The sequence below is a fragment of the Staurois parvus genome, unplaced genomic scaffold, assembly GCF_062004578.1.
Source record: "Staurois parvus isolate SC_StPar_1 unplaced genomic scaffold, SC_StPar_1.0 ptg001328l, whole genome shotgun sequence".
Classification (NCBI taxonomy): Eukaryota; Metazoa; Chordata; class Amphibia; order Anura; family Ranidae; genus Staurois; species Staurois parvus.
Genome location: NW_028319124.1, coordinates 4,468,313 through 4,487,274, shown reverse-complemented (window position 1 = coordinate 4,487,274; position 18,962 = coordinate 4,468,313). Strand labels below are relative to the sequence as shown.

The following is an 18,962-nucleotide window of genomic DNA, read 5'->3' as shown; positions in this document are numbered from 1 at the left end:
GCTGCTGGTAAAAGCAAGTGCCAGCTCTAAAAACCGGTACCGGGATGACACCTGCAGCTGCTTGAAGTCCAGCAACATACGGGTATATATAAAATGGTGCGTATTAACATTATGCTGTCTTCTATCCAGCCAATAGGTGAAGCTAGAGTACCCTTTTAGCATGATTAGCATGAATCTATTATTGGACAGCCGTCTACGTTCCCTTGCACATGGGTGTCATAATTTACTGATGTTTACTCAGGAACTTGTGATGCCCATGTGCAAGGAGCCAAAAACTATGTGTAAAGACCTGAATAATGTTGAGTATAGGCGAGTAAAAGGCGTATGTAAGCGTAAAGATGAGTACATTTCTTCTTGATTGCCAGTATTGTAATGCACTCATTTATACGCGTGTAAAACAAGTAAACACGCTAGTAAACTACTGCGCTCAAAAGAAAAATGTTCAATTTTTGTTTTAATGCTTGCACGCAGCGCCGTATTACTGATCTGTACTCGGCTGTATGGAATGCACCATACACAACAATGCATCTCATTCCTCATCAGTAAAAAAACTCAACATTTTTCCTCCCATGCGCAAAAGATAAAAGGAACTGCTATGTCATGTATTAAATGTTCATTTAAAATTGTTAAAAACAGATATAAAACTAAAGTTTGAATATTTTAAACTAAAAAATTGAACATTAAGGTTTATCTTAAAAAAAATAAAAAAGAAGGCGCAATCAAACACGAAACGGGCACCCACAACTGTTGTTGCTGCCGGACTATGCATGCTGGAAAATGCCCAGATAGGACATGATGTCATATGTGAAATCTGTATATGACATCTGTGTCTACCTTCTACACAGGGAGGACAAATAAGAGACCAAGGCCTCCACATTCACTTACATGTCTTCTGAAGATCCTTTGGAGCAAGCTACGTTTTGGCGGTTCGGGAAGTTGCCTCCAATCCAGATCTGGAGAGCGGGTCCCATTTGGTCCGAAGATGTTGAGGTCCTTGAAACATTCCGTCTCAATCATCTACAAATGTAAACCCAAACATATTGTTCACACAGAGAACTACACATGCAGCAGTACAATACAGTATGTAACTATTATGGAATAGCAATTTGCAAATTGTTGGCTTCAATCAATATGGTAATTCCCCATTCACTTGCTAAAGGAAATCAGAGGGGAATCTACCTCTATGGAGCAGAATCCACTCTCCGCTGGATACTACAGTATTTACACTGTGCTGTTCACTTTAGGTTTTCTTCATAAAATGCAGATCATGGTGTGGAGTATCCAGAGCCCTAATAAGTCACTGCAGACAGAATGTTGTGATTGGAAGACAGGACAGTCACATGACTATGTACATGATTGTGCATGTGCCATTATCCATGTCACTGTCAGTAGTGTTTCTAATTATCTCGTACCTGCGTTGTAACTGCTTTTTTACTCATCTGGTATTGCTTTCACTAATGATATAAGCAGTTTGAAGCTCATGACGTTGATCGGCAAGTAATTAGGACCCTTTCACACGGGGCAGACTCTGCTCTGATCAGCGGACAGATTACTGCTGATCAGTCAGAGTGGGTGGATGACAGGTCTGTATTCTGCACAGTGGACACAGAGCCCGTTCTGCTATATGGGCAGTTGGGTGTAAACTGACGCTTTTTTCCCCATTTACACTCAACTGCCCTCCAAACTGATCCACCTAGATCACGGGTGTCAAACTGGTGGCACTCCAGCTGTCGCCAAATTACAAGTCCCATGAGGCATTGTAAGATTGACAGTTACAAGCATGACTCCCAAAGGCAGAAGCATGATGGGACTTGTAGTTTTGCAACAGCTGGAGGGCCACCAGTTTGACACCCTTGATCCTAGATGGATCCCCTTCAGTTTCTTTCTTAGCGGACAAGATTGGAGGTAGGTGTAAACAAACTTGGTGTCTGTTTACACTGACTGGTCCATAGGGATAAATGGACCATCTGATCAGGACTGCCTGTATGAAAGGGTTCTTAAACAGTTGTGTTCAAAATAATAGCAGTCCAATATCACCAACTAGATCAATCACTGTTTTTGGTATAAATTCTATTTCTTCTGGCAAATAATTTACTAGTAGGTGTAGTAGAGTAATAGAAAACCAACACACCCAAAAGTCATGACATGCATGCCACTGATAGTGTGTAATGAAATCATTCATTGAAAGGGGTGCATTCAAAATAATAGCAAAATAATAATAATGTGGAGTTCAATTAGTGAGATTTTTCAGTCTGTGAAAAAAAAGGTGTCAAACAGGTGGCTTTTATTTAAAGACAAAACACAGCAAATGTTGTACATGCTGTGCATAGTGCATTTCTCTCTGAAATTCGGAGGAAAATGGGTCATTCCAGACATCGTTCAGAAGAACAGAGTACTTTGATGAAAACGTTGATTGGAGGGAGGAAAACATATAAAGAAGTGCAGAAAATGATAGGCTGCTCAGCTAAAATGAACTATAATGCTTTAAAATGTCAACCAAAACCAAAAAGACAAAAAAGAAAAAAAAAAAACAAAACAGAAAACTACCATTTGAATGGATCAAAGAACAGCCATAATGGCAAAGACTCAGCCAATGATCAGCTCCAGGGTGATCAAAGAAGGTCCAAAGTTCCCTGTGAGTACTGTAACAATTAGAAGACGCCTATGTGAAGCCAAGCTATCTGCAAGAATCCCCCGCAAAGTCCCACTGTTGAAAAAAATGACACGTGCTGAAGAGGTTACAATTTGCCAAACAACACAGTGACTTGCCTAAAGAAAAATGGCGCAAAATTTTGTTGACCCATGAAAGCAAGATCCTTTTTTTTTTTGTGGGTCTAGTGGCCGGAGACAGTTTGTCAGACGACCCCCAAACACTGAATTCAAGCCACAGTACACTGTGAAGACAGTGAAGCATGGTGGCGCAGGCATCGAGATAAGAGATGTTCCTCATAGTATGATATTGGACCTATTTATCACATACCAGGGATCATGGATCGGTTTTAATACATCAAAATACTTGAAGAGGTCATGTTGCCTTATGCTGCCGAAGAGAAAATGCCCTCAAAATGGGTGTTTCAACAAGACAACGACCCCCAACACACCAGTAAGTGAGCGGCATCTTGGCTCCAGAGCAACAAGATTGACGTTATGGAGTGGCCAGCCTAATCCCCGGATCTTCATCCAATAGAAAACTTGTGGGGTGACAACAAAAATGCTGTTTCTGGAAGTAAAACCAAGAAATGCAGAGGAATTGTGGAACGTAATGCAAACGTCCCGGGCTGGAATACCTGATCACAGGTGCCAGAAGTTGGTTGACTCCATGCAACACAGATGTACAGCAGTTCTCAGAAACAGTGCTTATACAACTAAATATTAGTTCAGTGACTCACAGGAAAGCTGAATCTTCAAGAATTTTTCAGTTTATACAGTAAATGTTTGCGTTTGTCAAGAAAAAATGCAGACACTGCTATTCTTTTGAACAGTCTAATATTCCCTTTTCTTCACCAAACGTGAAACATTTTTTTCATGTTTTAATTGGAATAGAATGTGTAGTGTTCCCAATGCATTTGTGTGTATGCAAATAAAAGCTGTTATAAGGATTTTGAGCTTTAGTCACTTTTTTAAACACATTGCTATCATTTTGAACACAACTGTAAATACAAAAGTAACAAGTTTACTTTGTATCTCTCTATCTCAAATCTGAACCGTGTTAATAAAGACTGTCAGGTGGTTACTTTTTTGATAGCAGATGCTGTATTTTCACAGCAACTCCTGGCTGTCATTTTGGTAGCTGGGAATTGCCAGCAAATGCAAGGGGACAGAGATGCCTCAGCAGGGCAGAAGGACAAGGTCTACATCCTGTGTACGTCCATAAAGCTTTTTTGGGCATGTGTCGTATGCCCAAGGTCCAAAATGGGTTATCGCATATAAAGAGTTAATGTGGGTATCTGCAGAGTTCTATTTTCTTATCCGGATCCACATGGGAAAACCTATTCAGCATGACGTTGTTTGCACTGCCAAGCAACAATAGAGCCCAAAGATTCTTACACTATTTTTGGAACTTCCAAGTTCTGCGACTGGTCAGTTGCTAGGAGACATCACTTATTTCACGATTCCTTCTGGTAATATATTCATAATGAGACGGAAGCCAGAGAGGAACTGGAGACAACCCCCACGCGTGGATAAAAAAAATCTGCGTTCCCAGGATTATTCTACAAGCTTTGGACCTTATAACTTTAGGTCTTCAACTTACTTTGAAATACAAGGAGTATAGAACTGTATGGAGACAGCGGCTTGCAGGGGACTGTGGACATTTCGGATTGAGCACGATATATGGTATATTTTATATGTTAAACTTTACCGACTCCTTAACCGCTTTCCTGCCGCCCTATAGCAAAAATACTGCTACAGGGCGGAACGGATGCGCAAAATCTATTATATACTACAAGGAGGCACAAATGCGCAAAATCATATATATACTACTACAGGGTGGTACAGGTGCGCATAATCACGTATATACTGCTACAGGGCGGCACGGGTGTGCAAAATCAAATATATACTACTACAAGGAGGCACGGATGCGCAAAATCAAATATATACTACTACAGGGCGCTACAGGTGCGCAAAATCACGTATATACTGCTACAGGGCGGCACGGCTGTGCAAAATCAAATACATACTACTACAGGGTGGCACGGGTGCTGAAAATCACGTATATGCTGCTACAGGGCGGCACGGGTGCACAAAATCACGTATATATAAACACAAGTGATTTGCATTTCCAGGTAGGGGGCACCATTCACGGCCTCGGCTGTCAATCACCAGGTCCCGGCCAGTGATTACTTGCCAGCACTCGGTGATCGCAGAGTATTACCGACAGAGGAGAGAACTGTATGTAAACAATACAGTTCTCTCCCGTCAGCTCCTGCACACTGCTTTGTATGGCTCTGCATAGCAGAGCCATACAAGGCAGTGTGCTTACAGTGGAAAGCACAGACACAGCCTCATAGTAAATCACACAGCACACAGTTAACTCTTTGATCGCACCAGATGTTAACCCCTTCCTGCCCAGTATTAGTACAGTGTCAGTGCTTTTTATTAGAACTGATCACTGTATTGGCGTCACTGGGGATGTCAGTGACACCAAGTCAGTTCTCCCCAGTGTCAGAATGCCCACCGCAGTCCCGCTATAAGTCGCTGATCGCTGCCATTACTAGTAAAATAAATAAAAAAATTCCACATTTTTTTTTTTTAGCAAAGACATGTAGCAGAATACATTTTGCCCTAAATTTATGACATTTGATTTTTAAATTTTTTTTTATAGGACTGGTTTAATAGCAAAAAGTCAAACATGTTTTTTTTTCTCAAAATTGTCGGTCTTTTTTTTTTTTATATATATAGTACAAAAATAAATGCACAGGCGATCAAATACCACTGAAAGCTCTATTTGTGGGGGGAAAAAAAAGGATGTAAACTTAATTTGGGTGCAACGCTGCATGACCGAGCAATTGTCAGTTAAAGTAACGCAGCGCCGTAACGAGAAAAAAAAATGGCCTGGTCAGGAAGGGGGGTAAATCCTCTGGAAGGCAAGTGGTTAAAGGACTATTTTGGAATGTGCAGTCTGGTACCCACTTACCTCATTCTGCCAGGGGATTGGCACACATCCAGTTGCAAATTTAGCATAGAAATCATTGTCTGTTTTGTCCAAATTTACACCTTTAACCGTCGAAAACTGCTCAATGTCCAGCACGTCTTTACAATACACCGCCCGGGGCTGAGAGGAAAACACCAACATACAAGCTCCATCACTATATAACTTATGGTAGAACCTAAAACATACACATGGTCATTACATTATACTTAAAACATGGTGACCTGTACAAAAGATTCTACATGACCCAAGTTGGACCTTACTGAAATTATGTTAAAATGCAACTCTAGCAAAAACATTTTTTTTTCATTCTTTGTGAGTATTGTTACAACCTGGGGTGGACTGACCATTTGGAAACTCGGGCACTGCCCGAGGTCAGTAGGGGCCCCCATTAGATGCCCCTGGTACCTTTTTCATAGGCTTTTTTGAATTTGGGCAAGGACACAGGGGCCCCATGATCCCCTATTGCCCGGAGGCCCCATGAGTTGCCAGCCCACCCCTGGTTACAACTATAGTCAAGTTTACCAGCTGTCTCTGTCCCCATCAGAGAGTTCCCTGTGCCATCTTTCTTCAGAAACACAGCACGTAGGGAAAGTCCCATGTCTAACGGATGTCAGTGAAACAAGTGTCCCTATATGGCGATTTTTCTACTATGATGAATGGGAATCCCAGACACAATGGTCACCAGACAGAACAAATAGTGAGGTTGGATCTCCCAAATGGGGAAAAGTCATCAGTACAAACTTGACAGAGATTCTACTCAAACATAAAAAATAAATGAATAAATCTAGTATTGGCCAGAGTTACAATTTAAAGAATAATTCTAAGCATAGGCATCTTATAGTTACATTGGCTCAGCTTGGTCCAATGTAACTATGTATACAGTATACCTGGCTGATGCCACTGAAGTAGACACTGCAGAGCGGCTGGCCTGCTGCCTTGTGAATACATCAGGTTGACCTCTCAATACATATGCCATCCAGAGGATGCATCACATTTTCTGAATGAACGCCAAGTGTTCTCTAAGTGGACGAAGTGGAGAATGTGACATCAGTCACCCCACCTCATTCAATCGGAGAACGCTTTGCACTCATTCAGAAAATGCAAAGCATTCTCTGGATGGTGCCTGTGCTGAGCAGCCGTCTTCCTGTTCGCAATGCATCAGGCTGGCCGCTCAGCATGGGACCCAGAAGCAAACGGAGATCATTGGATTAGCGATGTCTTCTGGCAATTTCCAGTGGTATCGTCCAGGTATGTCATATACAGTGCTGAATATATAGTTAATATAATGATCCATCTCCAGCCCCAACTACGCCCACAACCATTCTGTCAAATACCAAATCAATTGGGCACAAACCAAGAGTATCAAGAAGTTATTTTTTTACTTTTGTGATAATACATAAGTGAGCCTCACCCCAACCGAATGCAACCTTAGTGAACATTAAGTGTTTTGGCAGTGAACAAGCATTGTCAGAATAATCCTTTCAAATTTGTCCTGTGAAAGGCAATTATATTGCTATATGAGCATAGGGAAGAAGGACTGTTGCTGAAGGGGTATCATTTAGTCCAATGACACAACGTACATAAAAATCTATTACAAAGCAGAAGAGTCTACTATATCTCACATTTTAAGGGTCTATAGAGAGAGCATCAAAGAAAAGGTAGATTTATTATAGTGTGGTAGGTTTACTGCTGAGCCCTTATTCTAGTGGACTAAGACCTACACCAAGATCTGGCATCTGTCTCCCTGGACCCTCACCCGCTTAAAGCAGATACAGCATTGAATTTCTATGACAGGTAACAAACCATGATCTGCATCCATGGTGCCCACAGAAGGTATAATTAATGCTAGCCACCCCCAAAGTGTACTCATCTAAAAAAAATAAAATGTATGATGGTTTTTTTGTTTAAATATCTGTGTAGGAACATTGTCTATTTATGAAAAGTGCCCTCAGCTCAATGGTAATAATGAACACTTACATCTGGAACAAAAGACGGCTTCATTATTCCTGCCTCCAGCCTCTTATAGTTGATGTTCCCGAGAAACTGATGCTGCTTCACCTTACTGGCACCATGTTCATTGCATCCCAGCCTCTGCTTTGGGTCTTTGGCTAATAGCTGCAGGAAGAAGACAATAAGAACTGAAGTGTTTCCCATTATTCCTTACTTTCCTCTCACAGAACTTGAAAATCACATTTTTAAAAAAAATAAGAACCTGTTACTTAAAGACAGTAACTGCAGAACTGGAAAAGCAGCTAATGACTACTTGTTGCTACATAAACCAGGGAAAATGATGCGCCGGAGTTTGGATATATTCTACTGGACAACAAAGGGTGTGATGATCTGGTGAGGGGCTTGAGATTGTACAGACCACCTGCAGTGTTTGATGGATTCAGCCTTGAAAAACCAAGATGCCAGTTAAAGTCAGAGGACATAGGTTGATTCAAGACTAAGGTACTTAAAAAAGTGAAATAGTTTGCAGTAGAATGACACTTTAAGATGCTAAAGAGTTCAATATGGTTACAGTTTCTTATATCTCTATGAAACTTTATTGGTGAAATCTCTGCATTTGAATTTCTGGATATGAACTCCTACTGTTGACCTTATGAGGGGTTCCCATACTTAGGGTTGCAGAATGCAAGAATGAACAACATCCCTTCTGATAGCATGGGCAGTGATAGGTACTCTTTACCGAGACATCTGGGGTCTATTACTGCTGGTTCTCATATATGCGGCCGTGCGGGCCACGTTTTGCATGGGCACGAGAGCCCATTCATTTGAATAGACTCCCGTGCCCCGTGACATGCAGGGAAGAAGTCTCTGCACTTCTTCCCAAAACAGCCCGCACGGGAACCTCGGTTCCCAGTACTGTTGCATTTTCCAGTGCGGGCAGCGTGCCATTAGAACTAATGGCACCCGGCCGTGGGTCCACATTCCTCTGTGCGGGTGGTGCGGCTGCACGGATTTTAATGCGGATCCGCAGTCGCACCACCCGCACAGATGTGAACCTAGTCTTAAGACACCACATCTCTCCTCTGCCCTCAAAAGCATCTAATCAAACTGAAATCTGATCAGATGCTGGGCAGGCCGGTAACTGCCTGTAAACAACTCAAAACCGGAAGTGACAAAATCCTTGTCATTTGTGGTTTCATAGGCCACAGAAATGATCAGGGAATGCAAGTTCCTCCCTCATGGTCAGCAGGCGCAACTGTGTGTTTTAGTCCCAAACTACCTGAGAGCCTGTTAAGGCAGGGGGCTGACATTATCTTCCACCACATGTAAAAGATTCAGTGGCTGTATAGCCGTTCTGATCACTTATACATGATAGAGCATCGCCGGCTGAAAAAAAATAAAAAAAACATTACTAGGGTCATGACTGCAGCCATGACCCTGTTTGTAACCACCGAAACACCAAAGGGTATGTGCTAAGGGCAGCAAGTGATTAAGAACAAATTTTCTGTAAAACAAAACCCACACTAAAGTTAGTTTTAGTGCAAACAAAGGCATTATATTACCCATTTATTTTTTGGTAAAATTTAAAAAATGAGGTTGTACCAAGTAAATGGATGCCCAACATGCCTAGCCTTAAAATTGAACATGCCTATGAAGCAGCGATAAACTTTGGTATCCAACATTTTCCATAGGCAACACTATTAAAGCTCGTACAGGTCATCAGTTTAGAGTTAGCCATGAATAATGACCTAGAATGATTGATTTCATTCTGCTTTGCCCAATATTATATAATGCATTCACCACACCAAGGACCATTTTTGGTTTGGGGTCTAGACAAACTTTAACCAGTCAGGTCCCACTTATAACTAAAATATCACTTTTTAGTAGATTAACCCTTTACGTTTAAATATATCTTTTAAAGAGCATCCATCTCAAGCTCCGCTGAAATCACAGCTTTTGAAGGACAATTCATTCAACCATTTCAAAATCAGAGAGACCATAGGTGTAATTTGTAAATGAACGCACAGAAAAGAGTAAGTTTGTAAATGATGGCCGTTAAATGTGGACAAAAGCTTCTATTCAGCTGCATAAAAGATGTAATTCAAGGGTCATTCAAAAAATATAACTGAACACTATTAGCCGTTCATGATCGTTCACAAGATGTTACATCACAGAAAGCAAAACAATAGTCTAGTGAAACTATATTGAGATCAGCTCAATCCCTTTAGGATTAAATTTAGTGGTGTTATTATGCGTCAATTAACTTGACAATAAGTCTACAACTACTTTTCTATAACAAAGTAATTTCTTTTTTTTTTTTTTTTTTTTAGTACGTAAAAAACGTTTTTTGTTGCATTGCTTTCATGAAAAACGCTGTTATGCTTTTCATTTATAGGTTGACAAATGCTTAAAAAAAAATGTAATATTGTAATGGATGTGACATACATTATACATCTGCATGTAAATCAACCTTTACTTATTATTCAAAACAGTTATTGTGAACAGAAGTTCTGTCCTATTGTGTGATCTGTTTTCCTATCTTTTTCTTTATGGCACATCATTCACAATTTAGAGATGTCAATTTGCCTTATATAAATATTGCTTATTTGCTTTATTCCTTTACAATCCAAATTTCCTTTTCATCTTCTTTTTCTAATTCTCATCCCCACTATAAGTCAATATAGGATTTAGTCTCTCTTTTCTCTATGGCAAATAAAGCATGTCACTCTAATAATTCCCCTTTTTCCTAGAAAACCTTAACAAAACATGTTCCTCTACTTTTCAGGGCTTCTTATCTATATCACCTGTGTGCTAAGACATTTGCCTGGAGTTCAGCTTTAAGCCCTATACCTTTCTCCTAAACCCCAGGATACAAGTAGCCGAAGTATTGAAAAATAATGTTTTTTTATTTTTCTGGCGATTCTTCTAACATAGTAGAGGGGTGACACTCCCGAGCCCAGCCTTGCAAAAAATGGCCATTGCCCCAGTCTATAACTGGCTTATGCAGTAAGGACACATGAACGGGCAACACGTCTAGTGCACCCACTTACCTACAATTCAACAGTGCAAAAAATGGCCACTGCCCCGGGCCATAACTGGCTTGTGCAGCAAGGACACATGAACGGGAAACAAATGTAAAGTAAAAAAAAATGGGAGAAAAGAAAGTTCCAGGTCAACTTGCCAGCCAGATTGCCAACAACTGAATTAACCTAACAGTATGCATTAAAAACAGGTCCCAGACACCTAGGCCTGGCTGTCAGGATTTGGAGTTCTAGATGTGTCTACCCTGATACCAGAACACACACAAGCTCCTTTTCTTACCATCGTACAAATGGATTTTGCGTATTCTGAGAACTTATCAGAATAGGACTCTTGTTCCTCCTGAACACGCTTCTCCACTTCTTCCCTTTTCACTCGTTCCTTCCGTGCACGGAATGGTGACTGTCCCTCAATCATCTCATAAATGAGGCAGCCCAACCCCCACCAGTCTGGGCTAAATGTATATCGTTCGTTTTTAATGACTTCTGGAGCTGAAGAAATACAATCAGTGAGGATGGAACACATCAAATCAGATCTATAAAAAGACAATGACCATTGATTGGTAGATTGTGAAATGATATGTGAAAATGTGAGGATACACACCCATATATCCAACTGTCCCTACTCTTCCTCTAATACTTTCCCCATCTGGAATTTTGATGGCCAGTCCCAAGTCTGAGATTCGTATATGACCTAGGTAGAGAGAGAAAGAAAAAAAAAATAAATAAAAAGTTAATTAACATCCAAAACTAAAAGAAACAAGCCGAGTCCATGTGAAAGGAGGGTAGTTTCAGCTCTCTATTTAGGGGCTTTATGTTGAGAAAATAAAACTGCTGTCAGTCCAAAAGTCTATAAGATTTATCTGCACTAGCTCGGAGTCTAATGATTTCATGTCCTGATCACCTGAAGGATGACTTACTGCTAGGGATGTACCGATACCTTTTTTTTTTTTAAATTGGTCAAGTACTCACCGATATCAATACTTTGCAGTGCGATTTCCATCCATACAAAATGTATGGATGCAAATTGCACTGCAAATTGCATGCATTTTGAACAGGAATCTGATTCCTGTCCAAATCGCATGCGGTTTTCCCCCTGCTCCTGTGTGAACCCAGGCTGTCATAGCCTGAGTTTGCAGAGAAGCAGTGCCGTAAGGTTTTCCCCAGCGGAGAGTGGGTGTGTGGGAATGTATATTATGGTGGCAGATACTCCATATTCTCAGTGGTAGGAGAGGAGAGAAAATGGCAGGGATTTGAAATCTCCGCTGCTTTCTCTCCTCTCCTTGCAGGTATGACTGTTCGAGCTAGAGGGCTTTTGATTGGTCAGCACCGTCACATGGACGGTGCTGACAAATCAGATGCTGTCTAGCCCGCACTGTCATCCCTGCAAGGAGAGGAGAGAAAGCCGCTTCACAGGTCTGGGGATTTGAAATCCCTTGAGCTTTCTCTCCTCTCCTTTCAGTAATGGCGGTGTGGGCTAGATGGCATCTGACTGGTCAGCGCTATCCATGCGACGGTGCTGACCAATCAAAAGCCCTCTAGCCTGAACTGTATTGTATTGACACCGTAAAGTATTGGATTCCAGTATTGGTAGCATTTTCACAAGTATGAGTACTTGTGAACATACTCGGTATCGGTGCATCCCTAGTTCCCTTTACAGGACACTTGAGGTCTTTCATGTAATCCAATGCTCCACTTAGCTAAAACCTAGATACAGCGAGAAATATTAAAGATGAATTCCAGGTATGGCAAATTTTACATAGTTACATTGGTCCAACTTTGCCCAATGTAGGTATGTATGTACTATACCTGTGGGATCTCCCAGGAAGCCGAAAATCACTGTAGTGGGCATCATTACTCCAGTGATCTCCACTTGCTTCTGGACCCTGTGTCAAGCGGCTACCTTGTTGCATTGTGAACACAGGAGGTGGTGGCATGAGCAGCATTCAGAGAACACTTTGCATTTTCCTAATGTCACTTAATCAATCCAGCAAAAAGTTATACTTCAGTTTTTGGTAGGTGCTGGAATTTAAACTACTTGACAACTTCTTACATCTCTAGGCCACCTTCTTTGGTCATTATGAGTCATTCCCAGGCTCCTCACAGGATTTTAAATGTTTTATATTATGGAGAGTGTAACTGGCAGAGCTAAAATACATGAAGATGGATGGAAACACACACCCCCCCCCCAAAAAAAAAAAAGAAAAAAAAAAAGAAAAACTATCTTTGTGCAGACACAAGGAATTTAAAGTGTCTGTAAACCTAACAATGAACCCTTTTTTGCTCCATCTGGGTCTGTTAACTATACATCTGAAAGAGTTTTAATGTTACACAAGCCAAACACCAGAACCATCAACTTTTCTAAATGCCTTTATTTGACTAGAGACAGCATGACGGCGTACAGAATGCCCTTCCCAGGGCCCGCAATTCGATAATCCTGTCCTTACTTGACCTTTGCAGTGTAAGGCTCCATGTACACTGCAGCTAATAAACTCACGTTCAGGAGCTTTTCTACGTTTTTTTTCGGCAGCCCCTGAACTCTGCCTAATGTTTTACTATGTGTCCATGTACACATTGTCGTTTACAGGCAGTTGAGTTTACAGTTGTTTTTTTTAACGCACAAAACTTCCGTTCAGGAGTAGATTTTATTAGCATTTCAAACGCCAAACGCTTGTAAACGTGTTTATAAGCGTTTGCATTTAGAAGCGGTTTTTAACTGTTCCAGATCCAAATGCTGTTCAGAGTCTTTTTTCATCATCAGAAATGCATGCAAAGCTTTCTCCAGGTATTCAAATGGACCCGGTACACCAGCGCAGTCAGTTCCAGGTTTTGCGTGAAGGAATAAATGGTAGAACGTGCTGGATTATACTCATGATGGGATCCATAGTGAATACAACCAGAAAAGACAGGTCATCTCAACACATACTGCTCTCTCTGCTTCTGCTCCATTTCTCTTAAAATGTCTGAAACAGTACATTTTTTACTGTTTCTCAGTGCATTTTGGAAGGTCTCCTGATGTTATCTTTAAAAAACGCTTCTAAACACAAACACGCAGTATGCAAACGGGCTAAACAGACGTTTTTTAACCTACGTTTTCCAGCAGTCAGTTTTCATCGTTTAGAAGTGTTTTCCAAACGTCTCGTGTACATGGAGCCTAAGGCTTGTGTAACTTTTTCCTTGTGACTATAATCATGGATGGGGCTCTTTAGCAGGCACCCAGAGTGTCCACAGTGGAGGCAAGGCTTCAGTCAGGAGCGGTGCCCCTCCATTTTGGATTACTTAACAGAGTTTTATCTGTCCAATATATGCAAATCAATTGCTGTTGATTTTGCAAACATTCTTGTGGACTGATAACATCCTGTGCCCTTCGCGTGTGCAGAAGGAGGGGTTCAAGAAATAGGGATGGAGTTGTTGTTGGTGTTCTGTGTAACCCATCAGCAATGAGTTAGGCAGGGCTGACACCACCTGCTTAGGAATTCAGAGCTGTGCGGTCATGTCAAGGAGGAAGGTAAGAGTATACAGGCGTACCTCGGTTTATAAACGCCTCGGTTAATGTCATTTTCGGTTTACGAATGAAAATCCATTGAAAATAATGCCTCGGTTTACAAATTGTTTTTGCAATATGAAGTGTATGTTGGTGCCGATTTTTAAATACAATTGCCGGCTTTTTTTTTTTTTTCTTCACAGAATTAGCGGTCAGTTTCCCCGGAGTTAAAGGAAGCTTTGTTTCTTTTAAGAAACTAAAAGGAAACATTGTTTCTTTTAACTTGGGGGAAATGACAGCTGAATCTCTGAGCTATAGTGAAGAAAAAAAAAAAAGCGGTAATTACATTTAAAAAATAAAAACGGCGTGGGGTCCCTCCTCCCATCCATACCAAGCCCTTCCAGTCTGGTATGAATTCTGAGGGGAACTTTTGAGGGGATGCTCGGATACGGGTCTGGTATGGATTTTGGAGGGGACCCCCATGCCATTTTTTTTTTTTAATTTTGGCGTGGGAGTTCCCCTCACAATCCATACCAGACCCGAAGGGCTTGGTATGGATTGGAGGGGGGACGCCATTTATTATTTATTTTTTTAAAATTGCCGGCAATTCTTTTACATTCAGCTGTCAGTGGGGAACCCCGCTAACAGCTGAAACATTAACACATGGTTGTCACTACTAAAATACCGCATGACTTGATAAAATAACTCATGCAGTATTTTAGTAATGTTTACTTTTTTTCTGACCTCAGGAACGGATTAATTGGTTTTCAAAGCATTCCTATGGGAAACAGCGTTTCGGTTTACGAATTTTTTGCTATACGAAAAGTCCCGCAGAATGAATTATATTCGTAAACCGAGGTATTACTGTACTAGGTTTCTGGCCCACTAGAAGTTATTTTTCTATACTTGCAGCGTGGTTAAAGAAATAAAACATGGAGAAACACGCTTGTATTCTATAGACATGCTAAATAAATTTATTTTTTTTATTTTGCACTGACATACGCTTTATGTGCCCATTAGCTTTTCTCCAATTTAGACAGAGACATGAAATAGGATCCCTTTTGCACAGTTGCTGCCTGTGATGAGTAGAACTTTCACATAAAACAACATTTTCATTATATGTTTAATGGCTCTGAAATGAGAAGTTGTGTATAAGAGGAGGCAATTGGGAAAAACTGTTCACATCAAAGCGTGACGGAAACCGTCACATCCGCTATGAAATTACTACTCAGGGCAAACCAATAAAAATAACGGAGGTTCAGCTAGTCTTCCATCCCAAATCACAGTGGTGATTACTTTCAATGACTCCAACTCAAATAATACTGATGTCAGAGATTGTTGTTTAAACCTAGAACGAGTGATAACAGGTTTTATCTGAATAAATTACATAGAACACAGGTCTTATTGAGAGATTACCGTAAGCAGTGTGATCATTACAGGCTCGTTACACTCAGGACGGTCAATAAAACATTCCCAGAATACAGATATGTGAGAATGCTTTATCTTCACTGTGCATATAGGTAAAGAGATCCAGATGCCAGCTTAATAAGAGTAACTGCATAAATTGCAGATAAAAATACAGAAAAATCAAATATTTTAAAGACTAAGTTCACCTTTAGGAACAAGTTACACCTATATTTATGGTATAACAGGTAGAATTGCTCCTATGCAGCCACCTCACACTGCCAGCGCTCCCTGCTTTGTGACACCGGACATGGGATTTCTTCTCGCACCTGCTGTCACAATTTGAAAGCAGCAAAGCTCCGCCCACACGTCTGCATCATTCATTTACAGTTTCCTGTGAATTAGACTACAAGTACTGTCAGCCATTGCAGCTGATGGCTTGTGGTTCTTAATGAACCACAAGTTTGTTTTGTTTTTGGAGATGAGAAAAATGAAAAAGCCGTAAGTAAACAGAGAAGTACACTTTAGGGGTGTGCTTCTGCCTACCCCCTGAAGGGGTAGGACCTCTACTCTGCTGCCCCGGGGTGCAAGGCTCCTGACGGGGACAACATGGTCCACCTTGCCAAAAGGCCTGGCGGACCCCTGTCCTTGTGACCAGCCGAAGCTGACCACCAAGTACTTGGTCAAGGGGCTCTCCCAGAAACAGACCCCCTCCCCCCAAGAATTGGGGGAGGAAGGAACCTAAGGGCCACACACCCTCCCCCTAGACGTCAGAGCAGACCCAAGGACCAGCACCCTCCATCCAGTGAGAAAAAAAAACAAAAAAACAACACACACATAATTGAAAGGTGACAGACACATGGAGAAAAATAAATATGTGGCCGTGCAATTGTGTACAGCTAAGGCCCTGAGGCCCATAGTAAAGACTGCCCTGGACTCAGCCAAAAGGCCTAGCCCTAAAAGTCGCAGTGCAAAAAAAGTGTTTAGAGCTGTGACCATGTGCACTTTTTACACATGGGATCCCACCCCCATGTGTTACTAAGCCAAACAAGGAAGCCCCGTTCAAATCAGGAGGAACTGAGCCCACCCGGTTTTCCTGGGGGAATTACTCCCGTACCCCAACTGCCTGTGGGCACCCCGGTTTCTGTTCCAGCCAGTACTAGCCTTCAGTGCCCCCATCAGGGGTACTATACAGCCAGCCATTCTCACCAAAAGGCAAGAATGATGAGGTGTGGGCAGACAACTTACTGAAAGTCTGCAGGATCCTGGCATTGCACCCGTGATCTGCTGATTGCAATGCTTTAAAAACTGCAATGTAAAAAACTATTAAAAAACGCACATTTTTTTTATCTTTTATTACAAAAAGTGAACTTATCCTTTAAATGCTTCTCTGCAGTGTTTTTTATTTATTTTAGGTACTTATATAGCACCATCAATTTATGCAGTGCTTTACATATATATTGTACATTCACATCAGTCCCTAACCCTCAAGGGGAATACAATCTAAGGTACCTAACTCACATTCATACATACACATACTAGGGCCAATTTAGACAGGAGCCAATTAACCTACCAGCAGGTCTTTGGAGTGTGGGAGGAAACTTACGCTGGCACAGAGAGAACATGCAAATTCCAGGCAGGAGGTGCCGTGGTTGGGATTCGAACCGACAACCCTAGTACTGCCAGGCGGAAGTGCTAACAACTTGGCCACTGTGCTTCTTTTATTTCCATAAAAGATTTTTTTTCCCTTGCACTGTGCTAGAAAACCTGACTACTCCAGGATGAGTCAATTCCCTAGCACAGCCCTTCCGTCCCTACATATGCTAGCCTTCTGCTTTTCTGGGAGTGTCTATTTACTCTCTGTACTAACCCAACTACCTCACCCCTCTACAAATCTTATGTAGCTGCTGGGGAGGACCAAAGGGGAATAATATAGCGTACCACTTATATACCAGTTCTGAGTCAGCTGGAGCTGCTGACACCACATCCAAGATGGTGGCATCCATCAGCTGTCTGAACGCTAAGGGAGGCCAACACAAGGAAACCGCAGTCTATTGGGAAAAGCTTCCAGTCCAGCTTTTAATGTACTTTCCCTGACTGCGGTGACCTCAAACATGTCTGCAAGCTTTGCTATGGTCTCATCACTGTGCAAGCCAACTGTAATCAGAGATACTGGACTGGCAGGGGACCAACATCAACACCTCAACTCTTCTTCATCCTATCCAAAATGCAGTAAAAAAAAAAAAGTTTTCGCAGCCACTAGCCAAGCTTTTATTCACCAAAAAGTTCCCTGCTGGAAAGATTTATTGCACTTCTTGTACGGACAAGAAGAAAAGCATGAACAAAAATCTAATAGGAACACAGACCAAAAACAAAAGCCAATTTTTCTTTAGCCATCGTAAGACTTCAATACCATTATGTATATATTAAGTAGGTAAAGTCTACAGGCTTGGAAAAATCCGTATGTAAATGGATAGAAAACTGGCTAAAGGATCGTATTCAAAGAGTAGTGGTTAATGATTCATACTCTGAATGGTCTGGGGTAATCAGTGGTGTACCCCAAGGTTCAGTGTTGGGACCCTTACTTTTTATATATTTAAAAATGATATAGGGTCTGGGATTACAGATGACACCAAGCTGTGCAGTGGAATAACGTCCTTACAGGATGTCTCCAACTTACAAGCCGACCTCAATGCTCTGTTTAATTGGGCAACTATGTGGCAAATGAGGTTTAATGTTGATAAATGTAAGGTTCTTCACTTGGGGACTAAGAATATGCATGCATCATACATACTAGGGTACTGGGGGGGTACAACTGGGGGAATCAATGGCGGAGAAGGATCTGGGAGTTCTGGTAGATCACAAGCTTAATAATGGCATGCAATGCCAAGCTGCAATTTCTAAAGTGAGCAAAATCCTCTCTTGTATTAAAAGAGGTATAGACTCCAGAGAGAGAGATATCATATTACCCCGGTACAAATCATTAGTAAGACCTCATCTGGAATATGCATTTCAGTTTTGGGCACCAATTCACAAAAAGAACATTGGGGAACTGGAGAAAGTACAGAGAAGGGCAACCAAACTGATACAAGGCATGGAGGAGCTCAGCTATGAGGAAAGATTAGAACTGAATTTATTCTCTCTTGAGAAGAGGAGATTAAGGGGGGATATGATCAACATGTATAAATACATCAGTGGTTCACATAGTGAACTTGGTGTAGAGCTATTCAGCCTGAGGTCATCACAGAGGACAAGGGGGCACTCTTTACGTCTGGAGGAAAAGAAATGTAATCTCCAAACACGGAAAGGTTTCTTCACAGTGAGAGCTGTGAAAATGTGGAATAGACACCCTCAAGAGTTGGTTCTGGCCAGCTCAGTGGATTGCTTTAAAAAAAAACCTGGATTCTTTTTTAGATACACAGAATATAACTGG

General features: G+C 41.4%; 1 protein-coding gene across 1 annotated transcript in view; it reads right to left on the bottom strand.

Annotated features, from left to right (window-relative positions):
• The window catches only part of LOC149436949 (G protein-coupled receptor kinase 5-like), a 122,490-nt gene that overhangs the window by 4,917 nt on the left and 98,611 nt on the right, over positions 1-18,962 (bottom strand). The window contains exons 11-15 of the mRNA XM_089661290.1: positions 11,246-11,335; positions 10,925-11,133; positions 7,631-7,768; positions 5,636-5,773; positions 886-1,017 (exon numbers count right to left, since the gene is read on the bottom strand). Of these exons, the coding sequence (XP_089517416.1) occupies positions 886-1,017; positions 5,636-5,773; positions 7,631-7,768; positions 10,925-11,133; positions 11,246-11,335 (707 nt within the window). The remainder of the gene's footprint in view (positions 1-885; positions 1,018-5,635; positions 5,774-7,630; positions 7,769-10,924; positions 11,134-11,245; positions 11,336-18,962) is intronic.